At 38.0% G+C, this 23,137-nt stretch overlaps 1 protein-coding gene across 1 annotated transcript in view; it reads right to left on the reverse strand.

Moving 5' to 3' along the window:
* LOC148949663 (5'-3' exonuclease PLD3-like) overlaps positions 1-23,137 on the reverse strand; it is a 185,917-nt gene that overhangs the window by 143,142 nt on the left and 19,638 nt on the right. The window contains exons 2-4 of the mRNA XM_089093053.1: positions 20,022-20,209; positions 10,170-10,341; positions 3,196-3,330 (exon numbers count right to left, since the gene is read on the reverse strand). Of these exons, the coding sequence (XP_088949179.1) occupies positions 3,196-3,330; positions 10,170-10,341; positions 20,022-20,182 (468 nt within the window). The 5' untranslated portion in view covers positions 20,183-20,209. The remainder of the gene's footprint in view (positions 1-3,195; positions 3,331-10,169; positions 10,342-20,021; positions 20,210-23,137) is intronic.

The following is a 23,137-nucleotide window of genomic DNA, read 5'->3' on the forward strand; positions in this document are numbered from 1 at the left end:
TAGACAAAAGGGATTGGAGGGCAACTAGCCCCCCCCACACCCATCATTCTTCCAAACACATTCAATCAAAATTTTGAGATAGCCATTTTGTTCAGCGCAATTGATTTCCAGATAGAAAATCTGTTTTTGAGGAGACTCCCCCACAAACCTCAGAGCAAGGGTTTTAAGTTATGCCCTCGGGGCAAATAAGGTTTTTATAGAAGGCGTTGTCGTAGAAACTTCAAAATAGGCTCATTAAATTTGAAATTCAAAGGACTAGTGTCCATTTTAATAGCTAAAAGTGATTGGAGGGCCACAAGGCCCCCCCCCACGCCTCGCCTTCTCCCCCACACCTCGAATCAAAATTTTGAGATAGCCCTTTTCTTCAGCGTAGTTGATTTCCAGATAGAAAATATGTTTTTGAGGAGGACAATCCCCCACAACCCTTCGGGCAAGGGTTTAAAGTTATGCCCTGAGGGCATATAAAAACGATGTTTGCAAAATGTATTATGTATTATTTTTTCCCTTAGAGAAGGGCACTTCATTTGGAAGGGTTGTCGTAGGAACTCCAAAAGGGGCTCATTCAATCGGAAATTGAGAGTTCTAGTGCCCTTTTTAATAGTCGAAAGTGATTTTAGGGCAACTAGTCCCCCCCCCCACGCCCATCATTCCCCCAAACACATCCAATCAAAATTTGAGATTGCCATTTTGTTAAGCGTAGTTGATTTCCAGATAGAAAATATGTTTTTTAGGAGGACACTCACCCACAATCCACAGACCAAGGATTTTAAATTATGACCTGTGGGCATATAAGGTTTTTATAGAAGGAGTTGTCGTAGAAACTTCAAAAAAGGCTCATTCAATTGGAAATTCAAAGGGCTAGTGCCCTTTTTAATAGTCGAAAGTGATTGGAGGGCAACTAGCCCTCCCACGCCCATCATTTGCAAAAACACATCCAATTAAAATTTTAAGAGAGCCATTTTGTTCAGCGCACTTGATTTCCTCAGAGAAAATATGTTTTTCAGGAGGATACTCCCCCAGAACCCTCAGGGCAAGGATTTTAGGTTTTTATAGAAGGGATTGTCATATAAGCTTCAAAAAAAGCTCATTCGATCGGAAATTCAAAGGGCTAGTGCCCATTTTAATAGTCAAAAGTGATTGGAGGGCAACTAGCCCCCCCCCCACGCCGATCACTCCCCCAAACACAACCAATAAAAATATTGAGATAGCCATTTTGTTCAGCAAAGTTGATTTCCAGATAGAAAATATATTTTTGAGGAGGACACTCTTCCACAACCCTTAGGGCAAGGATTATAAGTTATACCTTGAGGGCATATAAGGTTTTTTATTGAAATCTTTGTCGTAAAACCTGGAAAAAGGTCTCATTCGATTTGAAATTCAAAGGGCCAGTACCCTTTTTAATAGTCGAAAGTGATTTGAGGGCAACTAACCCCCCCCTCTCACGCCCACCTTTTCCCTAAACACATACAATCAAAATTTTTAGATAGCCATTTTGTTCCATGTAGTTGAAAGTTTTGGAAATTAGGTCTTAAGGATGACAACCCCTCCCCCACAGCCCTCAGGACAAGGGTTGTAATTTATGCCCTGGGGGGCATATAAAGTTTTTAATGAAAGGCAGCTAGCCCCCCCCCCCCACGCCCATCGTTCCCCCAAACACATCCAATCCAAATTTGGAGATAGCCACATTATTCAATGTTGGCTAGTTGATATCCAGATAGAAAATATGTTTTTGAGGAGGACACTCCCCCACAACTCCCAGTGCAAGGGTTTCAAGTTATACCCTGGGGGCATATAAAGTTTTTATAGAAGGCGTTGTCGTAGAAACTTCAAAACAGGATCATTCGATTGGAAATTCAAAGGACTAGTGCCCTTTTTAATAGTCGAAAGTGATTGGATTCCAATTACCCCCCCCCCCCCGCCCATCATTCCCCCTAACAATTCCAATCAAAATTTTGAGATAGCCATTTTGTTCAGCGTAGTTGATTTTCAGATATAAAATATTTTTTTGAGGAGGACACTCCCGCACAACCCTCAGGCCAAGGGTTTTAAGTTATGCCCTGGGGGCATATAAGGTTTTTATAGAAGCGTTGTCGTAGAAACTTCAAAAGAGGCTCATTCGATTGCAAATTCAAAGGGCTAGTGCCCTTTTTAATAGTCGAAAGTGATTGGAGGGAAAATAGCCCCCCTCCCACGCCCTTCATTCCCCCAAACACATCCAATAAAAATTTTGAGATATCCATTTTGTTCAGCGTAGTTGATTTCCGGATAGAAAATATGTTTTTGTGGAGGATACTCCCCCACAGCCCTCAGGGCAAGGGTTTTAAGTTATGCCCTGGGGGCATATAAGGTTTTTACTGAAGGTGTCGTCGTAAAAACTTCAAAAAGGGCTCATTCGATTTGCAATTCAAAGGGCTAGTGCCCTTTTTAATAGTCGAAAGTGATTGGAGGGCAACTAATCGCCCTTCCACTCCCACCCTCCCATTGGCCCATTATGTTTAAAAACTAAGTGTTGCCTTAAGATTAAATCAAAATGCAATGTGATAATGCTAATTCCCAGTAAGGCATCTCAGCAGTATCCCAAGAACGACTGAGGGTATTATGTTCAAACTTTTGGGGCTACTTCGGCTATTGAAATTTAACCAAATCAAAATAGCGAAAGTGTATCCAAGCTTTCAAAGAAAGTAAACAGATTTTTTTGCGAATGGTATCAAGTTTTCCATTTCAGGTCAACAAGAGGAGGTATGAAACTAAATTGAACAGTACTATTTGTGTCCAGATTTTTAAAAGGGTATATGTTGTTAAAATTTTGCACTTTACTGAAAAAATACAAATGAATTTGCATTGTCAGTTTAATATACATATACCGATATTTAGTAATCAAAATGTTAATATTATTTGATTTATTAAATTTATAAAAATAAAAACATTTATATTTTTTTCAGTAGAGTGCAAATATTGTTCTGGCCTTGGGAAGGCATAGGGGTTTTGCTCCCAACTTATGTTCATTTCTGCTCGTTTTGAGTTTGACTCGGTTATTTACAAAAACCTTTACAAAATGAATCAAAAATTTACTTTCATCCATTTTTGTTGCTTTGTTTACGAATTTGACAAAATTTCGGGATGAGCATTAAATCTGGTAGCCCCCCTCCCCCGATACGGGCTTGAATGAGACCTAAAGAATTAATTGAGACTTACTTGAGCAGCCTTTTGACGAGAAATTTCAATGGTGTCTTCATCAGGAGATATTCTTGACGGCCTGCTTTCTGCTATTCTTATTTTAATGGATCTATTTAAACCTGCTTCCAGAATGCTTTGAAAAATGTCTTCTCCCTGAAAAGCCAGTGGTTATTTTTAAATGCCATATTTTAATCCTAGCAGAGTCAATCAATGATTAACTCTTGATTAGACAATAGACTGACCTCCAAGCAATTTAATGATAAATTGCTTATTCCAAATTAAGAGAGTTTTTCGATCTTTAAGTAAAAAAACAACCAGTAAGCAACCACAGAGCAATGATGCGATTAGTAGCTATGAAAATTTGCCGAAATTAGCGCGCAAAGAAAAGGAACCATATTTTACGGATGAAGGATGAAATGTTGCCAAAAATCGTATTTTTGGCTATCCAACTAGGGCGAAACCAAAAGCAGAACGTCTTCGAATGGGTGAGAGTGGTTCCTCGAATGGGTGGGAGTGGTAAGATGTTATAAAAAAAAAAAACATGCAAAGGAAGTAGGAATTTTGTTGGATAGAGTTAAGAGTGAAGCTATTATCAGAGTAAGCTGAATGAGGAGCGTGCGCAACTGTATTGGCAAAACGGGAAATGGAGGAGCGTGCTCCAAATAAATTCTGGGAAATTAGGGTGTAATGTGAATGTAGAGAATTTAGATGGATGCAGAGAATACGAAGACAACTAACTTTGTTACAAACTCCAAGTAAATTTTAGGAGATGACATTGTAATACAGATGCAGAGGATGTTGATATATCTAGTAGATGTGAAAACGACTATCTTTGTTACCAGCTCCAAGTAAGTTTTAAAAGATAGTGTTGTAGTATGGATGTAGAGGATGTGAAGACAACTAACTTTTTTACCAGCTCTAAGTAAATCTTAGGAGAGTATATTGTTGTAAGGATGTAGAGGATGTTGATATATTTAGTAGATGTGAAAAAGAATATCTTTGTTACCAGCTCCAAGTACGTTTTAGAAGTAAATGTTGTAGTATGGATGTAGAGGATGCGAAGACAACTAACTTTGTTACCAGCTAAAAGTAAATCTTAGGAAAGGATATTGTAGTAAAGATGTAGAGGATGTTGATATATTTAGTAGGTGGGAAGACGACTATCTTTGTTACCAGCTCTAAGTAAACTTCAGGAGATGAGATTTTAGTATGGATGTACAGAATGCAGAAGGATGTAAAGGATAGAAAGACGACTAACTTTGTTACCAGCTCCAAATAAATTTTACAAGACGGTGTTGTATTATGGATGTAGAGAATTTAGATAAATGTAAAGGGTGTGAAGACAACTAGCTTTGTTACCAGCTCCAAGTAAATTTCAAAAGATGAGGTTGTAGTATGGATATAGATGATTTTTATGGATATGGAGTATTTGAAGACCATTTACTTTGTTACCAGCTCTAAGTAAATTTTAGGAAATAATGTTGTAGTATGGATGTAGAAGACGTATTTGGATGTAGAGGAAATGAGACCAACTGCCTTTGGTACGAGTTTCAAGGGAAATTTTTGAAGAGAATGTTGTAGAACCGATGTTGAAGATTTAGATGGATGTAGAAGATGGGAATACTCTTAACTCTGTTGCCAGCTCAAAGTGAATTTTTGATGCGGATGTCGTTGTATGGTTGTAGAGGATTTAAAGACGACTAAATTTCTTACCAGCTCCAAATGAATGTTAGGAGAATGTTGTAGTATGAATTTAGAGAATGTAAAGACAACTAATTTTGTCACCAGCTGCAATTAAATTGTAGGGGATATTGTTGTAGTATGGTTGCAAAAGATGTAGATGGGTTTTAGATAGATTTAAGGCATGGTGTTTTAAACGGAAGGTATGCAAAGTTAAAATGGTAAAAAAAAAAAAAAAAAAAATTGGGTATTAGCTTTTGAAAAGAAAAATGATTTACTTTAGGTCAGCTCTGTTAGACTAGTAATGGAGATCATTGCTATTGAGAGTAATATAATGATTATATAATGAGAATCAATCTCAGTGAGAAGAATGGTAAGCTTTCGAAGCAGCAGCTGCAGTCTCAAAAAGAACAAACTACGGCCCATAGTAGCCAAAAATTAAAAAGTGCGCTTACGAAAACTGGGTAGTAGGGCAAAATTGCCATTTGTAGCTGATTCAGGAATGGGAACTAATATCTCAATAAGTCTTAATAGACAAATTGAAAAAAAATTTGTGGGGACCTAGGAAAATAGCCTGATATCCCCTAAAAAATGGTGTTGGATCGAAACAAAAATTACATCATTGGAAGTGTCGTCACCCTGCCATAAACTCTGTATAGGAACTTTACAGTCCCCTAGCTTGAACAACAAGAAAAATTACTTTTATATTGGCAGCACTGATATTTTCTTTTTTTCTTCCTCACTGTTAGCGGGGCACTGGGACATCAGAGAGAGCTGTTTATGGACTAATTTGAAAGGAAATTGTTATATCTACGTGCTTTTGTAAGTTTCAAAACATAATGCTCAAAGTAATCGCAGTACAAAACCGCTTGAAGCCTCCATAGCAGCGTAAAGTCCATTATGTTTCTTAGTTGCTTTGCCTTCCAGTGTCACCTCTTCTTAAGTGCTTTGCGACAGGTTGCTTTTTTAAACAACCTTTGCTGGTAGACAACTGCAATGCCTCGTGGGATATGCCCTGTATTCCTGTGTATATTGATCCCTGGCTGCACTACGGTGTTCAAAAGTCTCTCTTTTCTTAAATTACTCCATCAATATGTGAATTCTTCCCTTGGAGAGGCGTTCTAACACGCGATCCGATGTATTTGATCTTCCTCGATTCTCTTGAATGAGTCTGTCCTGTTGCTGTGTTAAGACAAAGTATGTTCCTTGTTGGAGCTCTGTTTGAGTCTTTGTGCTTTGAGAGACTTTGTCTCTCCCCTGATCTGAGATACGTGATTAAGGTTTATGTACCCTGAGCAATTTTTAGTATGTTATTTTTCTGCTCTCTTGGGTTTTTCATATATCAACAAAAAAAAAAAAAAAAAAAATTATATTATTCCATATAACACAATCAACTCTATCCATTCGCCGAATTTTATTTTAAAATTTGGTGTACATGGTATCTTAGATTGAAAATACTTTGAAAACTGGTTAAAAATCGTTGAAAAACGATTTTTTAAAGAAAGTTTTTATCTTCCCAATTATAAATTTAACTAGTATTATAGTTCTGTCTCGGTGAATGGTTAAACCTGAAGCTAATGAATCCAGTGATATAAATATTTCATCTTTTTTGTGCAAGTTACAGATGCTGGATTGTCTTAAGATCACTTCTTTTCGAGGGAACATATACCTTAGTGAATAAATAAAGACGATATTAAAAAAATTGCAGTATCAAATGTTAGTTATCATTTAATCATGATCGTGTAGTCATCATCCTGCAGTCCTAATCAAATAGTCATCCATAAGCATTCGCAAGTTTGTCAAATGGATACAACACAATAGCTGGCTGTTTTTGTATTTTTTTTAATATTGGAAACGTCCTCGTCTGGGGTGGAGGACGTCATAAGGAAAGATTTAAAGAAAATGGGAACTTCATGGGCGGGCGTAAAAAGGGAGGCTTTGAATAGATTGGGATGGAGGAGGAGCGTGCGTAGCTGTGTTGGCCTCAGGCGGCTAGGTGCTGCGGTGAGTTGTTAGTAGTAGTAGTATTTTTAATTTCTGGCACAGCAAAATGATGCATGGTGATATTAAAACGTTGGCTGGTCAACAAGACGAAAAATAAATTCTGCCATAAGACAAGTAGACAATTGGCTTAACATATAAACATTATAAGAGTTTCCCACACCCCTCCATTACAAGAGGTGCCAAAACAGTTGAGCACGCATCTGCAAAACATGGTCCCCTTTCTCTGTGCACTAATTTAGGCAAATTTTCATCGCTACTAATCGCATCATTGCTCTGTGAGTGCTTTTCGACTTTTCTAAGATATAAAAACTCGCTTAATTTGGGATAAGCCATTCATCATTAGGAGGTTAGTATACAAGCTTCAATTTGTTAAAATTGTCAAAAAAGGCAAGGGAAACAACTTTATGAAATATTAATAATGATAATAAACATTACTATTATAAGAATTTTGCAATAACACATACAAACTGGTTCGATGAATGATTAACCTATTCGATAATTCATCACGTCTACTAAAATTACTGGTTTTAGATAAAGGGAAACTTTGTTTAAATTATTATATATAATCCCCACAGTGCTAACCCTGCATTCAGTATGTAACTGATTTTTGCCATTTTTTGTGTTCAATAAGCAATTACAATAAGTGAATTGCGTCCAAAAAGCAGTTGAGCGTCCAAAAGGGCCCAATAAGCTGTAATTCGTTCTTTTGCAGATAGAAAATTGTTGGTATATTTATCTATCAGCATAAGCTCACAACGTTTTTGGCTAGTATCAATGGATCTATAGGTTTGCAAGATTTTTTTTTTCACGAAAATTATTTTGATGTTTAAAAACATTTATAGAACCAACAATTATGGTTATTCGATAAGTTGCAATGAATTGCAATACGCTCTGTTGAATGCGGAGTAAATTTAATGCAATCGAGTTCATACTTGACTGCCACCTATCCAATACTGGCATCATTAGCAAATTTTAGTATTGAGAACTTAAAATGTGATTTATATTTTTAACACCTTTATATATAATGTTCATACATAATTACTATTTATAAGGTATGTATTTACAGATAGTGTAATATTATTATAAAACAACTTTGTTGGGTTTTCTATAACCGTTTAATTAGTCTATTAATTAATTAATTAGTCTATTAATTAGATAATCAGTCTAGACCAGATTAAACTCAACTTCTACTTCTGAAATTCTGCTGTTTCATCATAATTTAATCAATAAAGAATTACCAATCTGTGGAAAACATTTTCACTTGAAAGCATTAAAACTAATTAATATTGCTGCAAAACCTGATTGTACATAAGACAAACTCAAGGGCACAAATTGCAGGGAGTGACTTCAAGAAAAGAACTACCCCCAAAACATTCTTTAGTGGTCTGATCCCGTTGCCCTCTTCGTAAAACACATGGAGGGATTTTACAGGATCCACAAAATTAGCTTTCAGTAAGCTAGAATAGAATTGGACTGTATGACCTCAAGCCCCTGTAGAAAAATAAATTGTCTGCACCTACGGACAACCTGCAATAAAAACTAAGATTATAATAAGTTGAACTTTCAACTAAAAGGTATATATGAAGTCTTTGTTTCAGATGCGCTATTTGCATAACTTGAAGCTATTATCAAGACACAATAGGCATGTAAATAGGCTAAAGTTGCTGTTATAGCCGCAGATTTAGGCCTATTGACTTCAAAAATTCTTCATTGCCAATTTGGTAGAAATTTAACATTATGTGCGGTGTACGCTTGTCGCGTTTTAGATTTAACAGTAACCTGATCATTTCACAGTACTCCTTAAATAACCCATAAAAATCATCAGTTGAAAGATAAGGAACATGTATATGTTTTAAGACGTGAAGGGGCCTCCGTTAAAGAGGCCCCATGGTCCTAAATTCAAGTAGACCAAAATATACAGGGATTCTGATGTTAACAAGAATTGGCCTGTTTGCTCTTTTGCTAAAATGGATCTATGAAGGCTATTTTTTTGAATAGACTGAATACCCAATTTGGAGCCCCAGGCAGTGTCTTTACTAGCCAAAATGTTTGGGGGGGGGGGAGCAAGAGATTTTACCGACTGGCTGGCCAATTTTACCGACTTTTTTGTCAATATAATTAGAATAATGTCTGTTTCGAATACAATACGTAAAATTACTGCACGAGTCGGTAAAACCTCGGCATTTACCAACCGAGATTTAGATTTCGGTACATATCATGTCAGTATTTTAATGTTGATTATTTAACCAAATGAAAAGTTGTGGCGCCATCTGTAAAGTCCCGGCAAGAGTCGGTAAAACTGCTGTGTTACCGATCAAGTTCAAAATTTCAGTAGAAGTAGATGACATGTCAGCATTGTCGTGGTCTTTATTGAACCGAACAAAGAGTTTTAGCGGTGTTGTGAAAATCGTGGCGCGAAGTGCCACGAACCGATTTTTTTACCTAGTGACCAAAAACATAGGGGGGGGGGGCACGCGGCCCCCCATACGTGACGGCCCTGGCCCCAGGTGACGTAAGGATTTTGCCGCCCTCAAAGGAGAATCCCTTCAATCTTTCGATTCTTCTTATTAAAATTACTATCTTGAAAATCTGGTCCAGTACGACGAAGGTTACTAGGGGCATTTACCCAAAACCTCGGCATTTACCAACCGAGATTTAGATTTCGGTACATATCATGTCACTATTTTAATGTTGATTATTTAACCAAATGGGAAGTTGTGGCGCCATCTGCAAAATCCCGGCAAGAGTCGGTAAAACTGCTGTGTTACCGATCAAGTTCAAAATTTCTGTAGAAGTATATGACATGTCAGTATTGTCGTGGTCTTTATTGAACCGAACAAAGAGTTTTAGCGGCGTCGTAAAAATCGTGGCGCGAAGTGCCACGATTTTACCTATTTTTTTTTACCTCGTGACCAAAAACATTGGGGGGGGGGGGGCGCGGCCCCCCATACGGGACGGCCCTGGCCCCAGGTGACGTAAGGATTTTGCCGCCCTCAAAAGAGCATCTCTTCAATCTTTCGATTCTTCTTATTAAAATTACTATCTTGAAAATCTGGTCCAGCACGACGAAGGTCACTTGGGGCACAAGGAGCGTTCTAAGGGCAATTGGTTGGCCCTACAATCGGTTTCGGCCCTTAGGAGGCACTGGAGCTCTAAATTTGTGATCGAATTAGTCTCCTTCCAGCATTTTCAATCATCTGTTGTAACAGATAAGAAATAAAGGGAAAAATAAACACATAGGAAATATGTCACTTTGCTTAGACACCATTACAACGCCAGCTATAATTGCCTAAATTTAACCAGCTCACCTGCCATGCTGAAGGGTCGTCGACAACATCAGAGCCTCTAAGTGTCCAATAAAATGAAGCTATGTCAATACTTTCTTCTGCTTCTTTTATTAAAGACTTCCAAGTTGAGTAAATACTACCATAGGTTTTGTTAAAAACCATTCCCTCAGGTACGCTTTCGACAATCTTCAATCTACAAATTAACACAGAATTCTAAGAAGAGCTATTAGTTTTTTCGGCATAAGCTTTAAGTCTTGGAGAAGTAAATCCTGTAGCTTGTGGTAGGGGTCAGCAGTGTGACTCTGCAAGATCAGCCACAGTAAGTTTGAAAAGCTTATGGCAAAATGAATTCCCAAAAACGTTTGAATTTCAGACGCCATGTGAGACGTCAAAACGACCCATACTGCTGCAAGTACAAAAAGAGAAGATTCCAGCAACACACAACATTACTTATGTAGTTAATGATTAAACATAATATTCATGTTTAATATAAATAGTTTTGATTGCTTTATGCATATAATTTTACAATTCTTGCTTATCATGACGTGGCCTACATATATAAGAACACACTGCCTTTCCCTGACGTACAAATAACAGTTCAATATGGATAAATCCTTCGATTAGACAGTCAAACAATGACAAAAAACTCTGGATATATGGGGAGGAGGAACTAAAAATACTGTCGAATTAGAAGAGGATGGGAAACTGACTTTTATTGATGTTCTTCTTTTAAACAATAAAAATAGTCTAGGCTTTTAAAATTTATACAAAACCAACTAACAACAATAATAAGAAACTATTATCCAAGTTGTTTAATTGACTAAGCTTTTTCAAAAGGAAAAATTAATCTGGAGATTTCTAAGGAAGTCTTAGAGACAACTGAAGTTGTGTCATTGTAAACATTGTATTATTACGTTTGCAAATTAGCATTGCATATTAGACACTAGGTAACTTCAACCATGTTTGATAACAATCTTAGCCAAACATAGAATATATCATAAGCTTTTAGAAAAAGTGCATATTCATACTCAGTTGTTGTTATTTCATCTTCATCATTTATGGAATAAATGGGAGAAATACAGTTTCAGACCATTTATTGTAATAAATGACAATGAAGTTTTGTGTTTGTTTACTATAGAGTATTCCAAACATTCTCGACTTCGGCGTTATTTTTAAGAAGAGTCATAATTCGTCGAGAAATTGAGTAAGGAAATACCTTATGAAAATTCCATCTGACTGCATTTTATTTCGATTAAGTGTTACTGAAATATAATTAGTCATTTTTTTCAAGATCACACTATTGACTTACAGGTTGCACAAAATTATTTTATAATTCAAGACTATGATTATTTTATAATTATATTATAACAAAAACGACGATTCTGCTTAAAGATTACAGTAAACCTCAAAGGGAAAGACAAATTTGAGAAAATATCTATTTCTATTCACTATTTACAATTCATATGCGCTCAGAGTTCAGCCAATTACAGAGAGAGAAGGAAGATATTTTGAGGGGGTCAATACATTCCATTGACAAGTAGGTCTTACTATACAAACTCATGTCTATCGCGATGTTGTGTTACTAAATTTATTATACACATTTGCCTAAGAAATTTACTGTTATAAATTTTATATTACTGTATAATTTGGTACCTTGTATTTAGTACAATACTGCTTTGTAAGGATATGAGCAGGTTACTTGATACACTCAAAACCAAGGACAGGGGCTTGAACATTTTAACGGCTCATACTTCGGGAGTTATTGTGGGGTCTCATGTTTTGGGGGGTTAGTTCATTAACACAGGCAAACAGTCCGAAAATTACAGGGGATCTATGAACAAAATTTCAAGTATTTTTATCAATGCACAATGCTGAATTAAGTAAGGTATAACATGTACATCGTTCGACTGGAATTAATTTATAGCAGCCCCATTGTTTCAAAATGCGTTAATTCAATAATGTGTGGTTGTTACTCAAGCTGCAGGTTAAATTATCTACATAGAAAGTAAAAAGGCAAAATAAGCACAAATATGAAATCTACGAACAAAACACCAAATATTTGGGATTACAGGAGCGGGCCTAAAAGTAGCAAATATTTCTTATTCTCTATTTGCTTACTTTAAAAAATATTTTAGACAACACTATATCATATTATTTCTCATAGAATTTTTGATATAATCATTCCCTGATTTAATTTAACTTTCTTATATTCGCTTAAGGGGATTTGATTCCATAAAGAATCAGCCTACTCGTCCTCGTCATTATAAACCTTTTAGTTTGTGTGGCCAAACTATTTAGTATTGATTGGGCGGTCTTGCCATAACTTGTCGAGCTTGGATAACAAACAGAATTAACGGCAGAAAACAAAAAGCCGGCATCTAATTTCCCCGGAATCTTATACAAACCTAGTAATTTCTATTGTTTTTTCCCAGAGATAGGGATATTTAGTTTTAGGGAAACTTATATCATTAGGAAGCGTAAATTTTGTTTTTTCAATTAAACGGAACAGAATTTTCTTTTTAAAATTCAGGAAAGGGTTGTCCCTAAAAACACTCAAGTATACTTACTTACTTACTTTTACTTACTTAAAGCTCTTGCTCCGCAGCGTCGCCAGCGTAGAGGGAAACAGTCGTCAGCGCCGTCAGTCTTCTCCAGAGTGGTCGGTTCAGGGCGAGGGTTGTCACTTCAGCCGGGTTGATGTTTCTGGAGGCGAGCCGATTACGGATGACGTCCGCCCATCTGGTGCGTGGTCTTCCCCTAGGACGCCTCCAGCCGTTTGCAGCTGGGTCGAAATCGAAGATGAGCCGGGCGGGTGTTTGGGCAGGCAGACGGAGCAGATGACCATACCAACGCAGCGAGCGAGACTCAAGCTGCTCGGACAGGGATGGGAGTTTGAAGGACCTGAGGATTTCTGAATTTTGTACCCTGTCGGGGCATCGGGAGTCTTCGATTTTTCGGAGGTGTTTCGTTTGGATGGCATCTACCTTCAGCGTCTGTGTCTGAGTCAGCGACCAAGTCTCAGCAGAATAGAGCATGATGCTGCAACCGAAGCAGAGTATTTTCGTGCTTTGTTGAGACGGCTGATCTGGGGTATATGGAAGATTTTTTTAGAAGGCGACCGAAGACAGAGTTTGCTTTTGCCGCTCTTGCTGATATTTCGGCATCTAGGCTTCCGTTTGAGCAGACAATTGAACCAAGGTAGGTAAACTGCTTGACTACCTCTACAGTCTGGCCACAAATTTCCACAGATGACAGGGGGTTGGACGGCGTTTTTCTCATCGGGCGTTATCTTGGTCTTCGACCAATTTATTTTCAGACCGAATTTCTCAGCGGCAGAGGCCAGTGTTTCCAGTGTAGTTTTGAGGTCACTAATGTTTTCGTATATTAGCGCTACGTCGTCGGCAAAGTCGACGTCTGAAAGAACTCTTCCAGCAAAGCCTATGCCAAACGGCTGCACCTGCTGCGTTTTATTCAGGATGTGGTCTATTACACAGTTAAAAAGCTCAGGTGCAGCGGCACATCCTTGCCGGACACCATTTTTAATTTTGAAATATCCAGAAGGCCGTCCAATTACAATCACCGCACTTTCAGTGTTATTATACAGTTCTTTGAGGAGACGGACGATTTTCGTGGGTACGCCAGCAGACTGGAGGATTAGCCATAGTGACTGCCTATCGACAGTGTCGAAGGCAGATCGAAAATCGACAAAGGCAATGTACGCCTTCCTCTTATATTCAAGAGTTTTCTCTACTAGCTGTCTAATCGCATGAATTTGCTCGGTGGTGGACCTGCCTGGCATGAAGCCAGCTTGCTGGGGGCGACGCAGGGCATGGAGGTATCTTGTTGCCCGTTTGAGAAGCAGCATAGCGAAGAGCTTTCCAGGAACTGAGAGTAAAGTTATGCCACGATAATTGATACATTCTGCTTTGCTCCCCTTCCTCTTGTAGATTGGCACAATTAGGCCCTTCTTCCAGTCTGAGGGGATTTTTTCAGAGTGCCACACAAGGTTAAACAGCATTTGTAGCCAGAGGATCATGGCTGGACCCCCATTTTTAAGGAATTCCGATGTTTGGCCACATATTCCTGGCGCGTTATTATTCTTTAGCTTGGGGGTGGCAGCTTTTATCTCCTCCGCTGTAAATTCAGGACCATCAGGAGCAGGTATGGTAGTAGCCGCAGCACCTGCTAGCTCATGGTCCGTCTGGTCTGGTGGATCTGAGTTGAGCAGCTTCTCAAAGTGGTCCTCCCACTGGTGGAGGCATTGTGATTGGTCGTAGATATTCTCACCGCTAGCGCTTCGAAGGTATGGCGTAGTTTGAGTGTGCTGACCTAACAGCTCACGAAGAATCTTGTAGGTGGCTCCACTGTCCTTTTTCTTGGCGGCCTCTTGCAGTTCGGATGCCTTGCTGTCAATAAAAGCCTTGCGGTCTTTATGCAACATGGAATTGCGCTCTTTGTTTAGCAGTCTGTATGTAGCTATGTCCCCGCCAAGACGTGCTTCTCGCCTGAGCTCTATGATGGCAAGGGAGTGATTACTGATCCAGTCCTTTTTCTTCCATTGCCTCATTCCAACAACGTCAGTTGCTGCCGCAGAGTGTTCTCTTTGAAGGACTTCCATGCAACTTCACTATCATCGCATTGGCCAAGGACCTCAAATCTGTTGGATATCTCCATAAGGTACCGCTCAGCCAGAGCGGGGTCCTGTTGGATGCGATCGGCATCAATTTTCCGAGAAGACTGGCTGTTCTTCATAGCTTTGAGGCGGAACTTAATTTTGGCTGCTAACAGCCGGTGGACGGTGTTCCCGAGCTCGGCGCCATGGTAGGTGCGGCAATTCTGGACAGACGACAGCCATCGTCGACGTACGATGATGTAGTCGAGCATCTTCTTTGTTGATCCATCATTGCTATACCAGGTGTACTTGGCTATATTTGGTCTCTGGAACCATGTGTTCGCAATCGTTAGATTGTGTGCCAGACAACAATTCAGCAGCCTCTCTCCATTATCGTTTAGGCTATCCACTGTAACAGGTCCAACACCGATATCCCACAGGCCTGATTCGTTTGAAATACTTGCATTCAAGTCTCATAGGAGGAGGTGGTAGTCAGGGGGAGGTACAGAAGACAGTTCAGAACTAAGCAGGTTATAGAAATCGTCTTTGTTTTTTTCATCAGCGTCGTTTGTGGGGGCATAGCCCTTAATGACAGTTATTTTGCCTTGCTTCCCATCCAGTCTTGCGGTCAGGAGTCTAGGCGATACTGGTTTGAATGACAGGAGGGCCCTACGTGCAGCACTGTTCAGTACTAGGCCAACGCCTCCTCTTCTTTTGCTACCGCCAGACCACAGCAATGTGCGTCCTTCACCAATGTCCTCTTCACCATGTCCAGGGAGGTGTGTTTCGGTGACTCCAGCTATTGTGACTTTATATTTTTTTAGTTCTTTTGCTAAAAGAAGCTTCGAACCAGGGTGGTTCAGTGTCAGGACGTTCCAGGTGGCCACATTGGTGCCACCTTGGTCAACGATTTTCAGAAGGGATTTTCCTTGGGCGGTCCGAGGTCGATACGGGGTTTGAGATGATATATCCGAGGCTGAATTTCTGGTTCCATTCGTAGCAATAGAAGTTTCGGGAGGAGGGCTGCCAACCAAATGTTGTTAAGGTATCGAATCCTCTTAACCAAATCCTGTTTTGACTGAATGCTAAAATTTGCTGTGTTCCGAGTTAACAGGCTAATGAATTTTCTGGATATTTTTGTTCAAATTCAGCAATTGATTAGTTTTGCAGTGCTGCCACAAGCTCCTCTCCAAAAAGTGCTATTTGTCTCAACAACAGGGTGCTACACTAAATTTTCGCTAAATCTGCAAATGTTGGCCAGTATTGTTTGGAATTGCTCAATTAGCTATTATGCTAACTGCAGACGGATGGCTTTTTGACGAAATCCTTTAAAGCTACGATTATACAATGTATAAAACCATTTGATTTTCCATGTGGAAATGATTAATCGCAAATCCTACCTAGTTGCATGCCGATTGAACAAATATTTTTCATACTCAATCTAAATTCAGATAAACTTTGAGACAGACATTATCACAACCTTGACTTCATTATCTGCAGCAAGAATCATTTGGATTCGTTGTCGAGTGGGTAATCATCCCGGAAACGCATAAGATTTTCACACTGTTAGACCTTTTCTCTAGCATGAATCAATCTGCTAAACCGTTCAGTTTAGCAGACCACATACGGTTAGATTTTTAGATCGTTGCTGGGTTGAAATTTCGGGAGATCCTCTCTACTGTCAGCCAGCTTACCCAACTGAAATTCCAGCTTATCTCTTAGAGCGAAACGTTTTTCTTGTGCTGTCACCAAGGAGGCTCGAGAAACAGATCGAGAGTGGATCATTAGTATCCACATTTCCAGAAACGGCCACAGTAGATCTATACAGCGAAGGTTCACCAATATTTCAATTGTGTAAACAATTCTTCTTGATACTTGCAAGCACAATTCGACAAGAAAGTGCAAATAGTTTGTCTAGATTGTTTACACTTGTTGCCTATTCAACAGACCTGTGCTACCCGACATAGCAATATAGTTCACGTTGTTTGGTCCAGCCTTAAGTTCCTCCAGTCTAAATTAATTCGGTGGAATCAGTTCGACTCTAAATGGATCTCCAGCAAATTATATTGCTTCTTTTGTCGCAAGGCATCTCAAAATGCCCAAGAAAAGTCATTCTGGAACTCTAAAGGAGACATTTGCCAATCGAAATAGGCAATTGAACTTTACACGTGCAAATTCCTGACAATTTTCAACTCGTCCTTGCGCTTTGGGCCGCTCACAACTTAGTTCATAACGCCGTGGAAAAATACTTTTAAACCCTCCGATAGCAGTTCGGTGCTGTATACTGCACATGACGCGGGCGACTGACTTGTACAACTAAGGATAATCAGGTTTTGTATATCTTCTTCAAGCAGCGCTCTTAGTCTTTTTACATTCCCAGTATTGACATTAGTGCTGTTGAAGCCCATACCTAATAAATTTTGCATAAGTATACCAAGGTCCAAAACACATTTCATAGCCTTGATATAGTCTATAGCACCATCCCAACCCCTGATGGTGCTAGAAATGGCCCAGGCTGTGTAACATGGACCAATGAAGGAAATGAAAATGTCCTAGGCAAATGTTTATGGGTTTTCTGTTGTTTTTGTCCTTATTTATCATCAACAGTTGGTCCATAATTCCTAATAAAGCCAACCAAAAAAAAATTGAAAAATTTTATATAGAGCCTAAGGTGTATTTGTCCCAGGGGTTCGAGAGCTAGAATGCAATAGCGCCAGCAGTAATTATTATATTTGGAAGTGTGTTGAATGGGGAATCAAATCCCATCCGACTTTGGTTCTACAAGTATTCTTAATCAAATTTTGTTATTATAATATTTAGTTTAGACGAGACCATTGCAGTAAGTCTTGCCAGTTTTCTTCCAAAATCCTAATTTGAAAAACCGATTAAAAATTGTATTACGAAACCCCTCAATCATAATTTGAAATTAGCCCTGACGTTGAGTTGTTTTAACTGAAATTGAAATCTTTTATAAGAGAGCTCATCCCACTAAAAGAAACTCAGGAGAAGATCCTTTTCTGACCTTTTATGAATGAAAGGTATTTTTCATTAATTTCTTGTACTCTAGGTATAAATATGTATCTAAATTATATTTTTTTTTCTTTGATATCAATTTTGTTGACAGATGATTTGAAAAACACTTCCAATCAAAGGCAAGGACTTCAAAACTTAATAGTTCTTAGATGTATACAGAATTTGTAATGTGTGTAGAGTGCTTCTAAAAAACCCTTAAATACTATATCACATAGATATTAACGCATTTATGGTCAAGCAAGAATGTGACATAATTATTAAGCAGACTTTTGCTCTTAAACTTAAAAATATAGAAAACTTCAAGGACAGAAAGAAATATTTTATTTTGTAGAGAATTTAATGGTACCTTCTTAAAGCTTAGAGATTTCACAGAATCAACCAACCTCATTCCTGAACGGAAAAATAAACTTGATCAAAGCTATTTCAATCCCTTCTCCCCCAAAACAGAAGCATCTTAGTATGGCAAGGATAGGGAGTCATTAGATATTCACTAGCAAAAGCTAATACTTCTTCAAATACAGTTTTTAGGCCAAGTAAGTCAGTCAAAGAGTGAACTGAACTTATTGATTAAAATAAAAATATAATAATATAATAATATACAACATTATTATAAAAATATAATAATATACAACAGTGATCTAGATGTAAAGAGAAAACAGAGGTATCTTAATTAGGGGTGGTAAACCAATTTATTGAATTTGCAGAAAGTTTGCATTCCTTTAGATAAACTCTTTGCACTTAAAATAAGACAATAAGCATTACAAAACGAAAACATCACAAAAAAGAGAGAAACGAGGACAATAACAGTCAGTGGAAAACAGAAGGTAAAATTATGCAATTATTTCGGTCGAGACCTCCACTCAACAGTCCTCAGTCCAGAATAATAAAACAATACAGATAAAAATCCAAAGGACAATATAAAAACCAAACCACAAAACAAACACTAAAACTAAAATAGAATGACCCTTAAAAATCAACGATGAAAGGGTAATTGAATAAAAATGTAATACTGAATGGCATTTCATAATTTCATTTTATGTAAAGCATTCTTAAAGGCTAATCGCTTACCAGGTAGGGTATTATCAGAGATTCTATTAGGTTGCGAAATATAATTTTGTGGATGGATGTAAAAAAGATTGGAACCATTGTCCTTATTTCTCTGTTTTTTCATTTTGTCATGATTAGCCAGTGTGGTTTCAGAAATTATTCAATAAGCATTTCTATCTCTATAACTTTTGTATAAGGCATGTTGCTAAACAAGGATGCCCACTTATTTTAGGGACCCCTCAAACCCTATTGCCACCACTTTCGAGGATTCAAAATAGGGAAGGGTGAATTGCTCCATGTAACCACTATGATACATAAGTGAAAGACTTGATCTAGTGTTAATGGCTGCTTTTCATAAGTACGTCCCCACCTTCTACTACCAGATACCTCAGCTCAGGGGCGTCCCGGGGGGGGGGGCCCAACTTTTTGGCATTCGGTAAAAGTTTCGCCGAAGGCAAAAATTTCGGCCGAAAATTTGCAAAATCGGCCAAAATTTAGCAAAATTCATGATTTGTGCAGAAAATTTGGCATAAATCAGGTGGCGATTCTGTAAAATTTACGAAGATCGCCCCCCCCCCCAATAAAATGAGCCCCAAGAAGCCCCTGCCTCAGCTAGTACTATCATTTGCCAAGTCAATACTGCCACCATATAGGGTCACAGTTGGATCAGATTACCTACAAGAAAAACATCCCCAACCAAGTATTTAAACAAACAGCTTGGTGAGACACTGCAATTCTACTTGCAAAAGTCTCCTGTGAAGGTTTTCTCTGAAACCCCATTTGTTCATTCTTTTAGTAGGAAGTTTGACACACACAATTCTAGGAAAAAAAATTACCAATACCATATCAGACCCCTAATCTTTTAGCAGTCTGATGCCAGAAAAGATTTTTGAGAAGGCATAAAAGGATTAAGGTAGCACCATGCATAAACTACGGATTAAGTGAAAGACATACTAAAAATAAAGAAAGATTAAATTTGAGTGTCACTGGCCTCAGCCTTCAAAAAGCACTGGACGTCCGTTTCCAAAGGCATGTCGTCAGAGATTCTGTCTTGAAATTGGTCCAAAGCACCCCCTCTTCTTTTGAAAAACTCCTCTGAATCCCCCCACCATCTTTTTTTCTCAAGGCTTAAATATGTGTGCACATATGTTTCAAAGTAGAAATTAATTTTATGAAATCACCTGCATGAGACTTGAGCAGACCTTCTAAACTGAATTTCTGGTTTTTGGCATTGAAATACGTTTTGGAAGGATACAAAGATTATGAAAACTGTGACTAGGAGAAAAATTATTTGGAGCATCTCTAAAACTTTTCTCCAAAAGCATTTTTGATGATGGGGCATGGCCGTCTTGTCTCCGTCAAGAAAAACCTGAAAAATACAAATGAATATCTTTTTTTTACACAGGGAACTGTAGAAAGAGACAGTGAACAAAAAAAAAAAGAAAAAAAAGAAAAAAAAGAAAAAAAACTGCATTAAAAGTATAGTCATGTGTCTTGTTTGTCAAACTTTGTTTCCATCAATGATACAGCTAGGAACACCATGGACAGAGGACTGTAACCCTTTTAAAAAGTTGTGTTTTTTCATTAAATTCCATTGCCTTTTGTGCAGAATTGGGCTAGGACTCTCAGCTTTGTCAATGATTTAAATTTGTTCTTTCTTTTTTTGCAATTAGTAATTGCAGCTGATTGCATTCCAAGCACCAGTACTTATAATTTAAAATACCAGGGCATGCTGGGGCAATTCTTCATCAAAGAAGATAAATTAGTAAAATAGTTCATAGGTTGTCTAGTTTTAGAGCTAGAGATTTGTAAAAATCTTTTGTGAGAGTAACAGCTATCCACATCAACCTTGCATTAGGTATATATGAGGCTGTACATGTGATCAAGTTAAGTATATTTATAAATCCCCAGGAAGCTGTATTGACCAGTCTTGGACATATTTCCAAATATCTACAATACATATAGAATAGTTATGCAAATCTTAAGGGTTCAGGTGGGCCAGTTCTAGACCCCATTCTAATGTAACCCAAGGGGATAATAGTGCTTAATCCTCTATAAAATTTTGCAGTTTTTTTTGTCCTTAAAAACTATGTGGTCTGCTTAAAAAAAAAAAATAAAAAGAAAAAAAACGTCCCAATAATGCTTATTTTTTACCCACACTAAGAGTAAAATACATGGAGTAACACATAAAAAATCCAACGTAAATCAAAACAGAAAGCACAATCAAAACATACTTTGTCTTTGCTAGTGGTGAAAAGGGAATATCAGCAATATCTATGGAATGCCTGGTATTAGGTTAAAACTTTCAATGGATATTGAAAAGGAGTTGAAGAGATATTAGAGGCAACCTGCCTCCTCCCTCCTGTGACTTTTTCTGTGCCACCCTCTCCTTAATAATGGTCAAAATTTTGTGAGTGTCATGTTGTTCAAACTAGTTAAAAGGTCTAATAGCAATTCTTCCAGGGATGCCATACCCCAACAGCCCCTGGGCAAGGATTGTAAATTATGCAATTTATCGATTGTTTATATGCAGGATTTAGCATTAGGAAAAGGGGAAAGCATTTATTCTGGGTGCATCTTAAAAGGCCAAAGGTATTAAGGTGAAACTTTGGAGAATTTTGAGGTGTATCTTAAACTAAATCCCAAGGCACTATGTGCATTCAGTTTATCAAAAGGTGGATCTGCAATATCTTAGGAACAACTTAGTGTGTTAAGTTGAAACTTTCAGGATATATTGAGGGGGATGTTTTAAACTCGCTACAGGGCTTCCAGTTCTCCTCCCATGACCTCTGTAGCTGCCTTCTTTCCAAAAACGTTCGATTAAAATTTTGTAATAGCCACCTTGTTCAAAATAGCATGAAAGTCAAATAGCTATGCCTATGGGGATACCATAACACTCTACACCTTTGGAGAGAAATGCCAAACACAATCAAAACCCATTATGTGCATACTAGTTGTCAAAAGGGTGTATTGGCAATGTCTAAGGAGCAGCTGAGGGCATTAAGTTGAAACTTACAGGGTATGTAAGATAAAATAAGATTTATTGCTGAATAACGGCTATCACAAACCCAAAAGGGCCGTATTCACACTTTAGCGTCAAACAAAACGAAAAAAGAACAACAAAAACAAACAAACAATCAACAACAGAAAATTATAAAAGAGTCAATGTCAAATACGTAAAAATGTTAAGAACAAAACAATTTAAACTCATAAAATTAGAAGGTCCATGTCAAATCAACAAAAATGTCAAAAAAATGAAAATTCGTAAAATTAAAAAGGGGATAAAAAAATTAAAACAAAAACACAAGTTAGTTAGTGATTAAAAAAAAATACAAAACCGCCAAAATTGCAAAACACGCATTAAAATTTAAAATTATGAGGTAAAAAGTGGGTGAGGAGCGGGGGGGGGGAGCTGCGGAGATTCACTGATTGAAAATGTCAACTATGTAAGGGATAAAAGTTCTTCTATATCTTTCGGTGCAAACTCTTATTGCAGCAAGAAGGGGGATTTTTGTTGAAACAGAACGCGGGAGGCGGGGTCGAAGGAGTGAATATTGACTAGGGAAAAGAGGAGTAGTTCGAGGTTATGAAGGGCATTGTTAGCTAAACGCAAGGAAATTTTTACTCTCCTTTTCTTAAGGGTGACAAGATTAGCTCTCCGAAGAAGGGATAAGGTACTTTACCCTAATTGAAGATAATTTTTGGGTACCTTTTTTGGACTGCCTCTATTCTGTCCGACAATTCCATGGAGATGCCAGAATGCCAAACAGGATAGGCGTACTCAAGGGTTGGGCGTACAAATAGGAGGAAAATCCTCAAACAATGCAATTGGGGCATTTAAATTTTTTAGGGAGTTTGAGGAGGGAAAATGCGGCATTTACACGTTTTTAGATGTCATTAATATGGCAATCCCATTTTAAGTCGCTTGAGATGGTAACACCCAGTAATTTCATAGTGGTAACAGACATTTCAGGGGGGAAAGGACAGGAGAAAGAAGGGGAAGTTTCTAGGAAATTAATAGTAAGAACAGTTGACTTTAAAGGGTTGATTTTCATTTCATTAGTAAGAGCTTTGGATGATATCGATTCCAAGATTTTAAATTTTTGAAACATGTCTCTAAGAAAGTTAGATCATCAACAAATTTCCATCTATCCGGGAAGTCGACACCAAGGTTGTTAATCATTGTAGGGGATAAAATTGGACCTAAGAGGGTTCCCTGGGGCACACCATTATAAATTTGGAGGGGAGCAGAATATACATTCAGGTATTTAACGACTTGCGTTCTCTATCAGAGAGA

Source organism: Artemia sp. Qi Xiang Cuo, chromosome 8 (assembly GCF_049724085.1).
Source record: "Artemia sp. Qi Xiang Cuo chromosome 8, ASM4972408v1, whole genome shotgun sequence".
NCBI lineage: Eukaryota > Metazoa > Arthropoda > Branchiopoda > Anostraca > Artemiidae > Artemia > Artemia sp. Qi Xiang Cuo.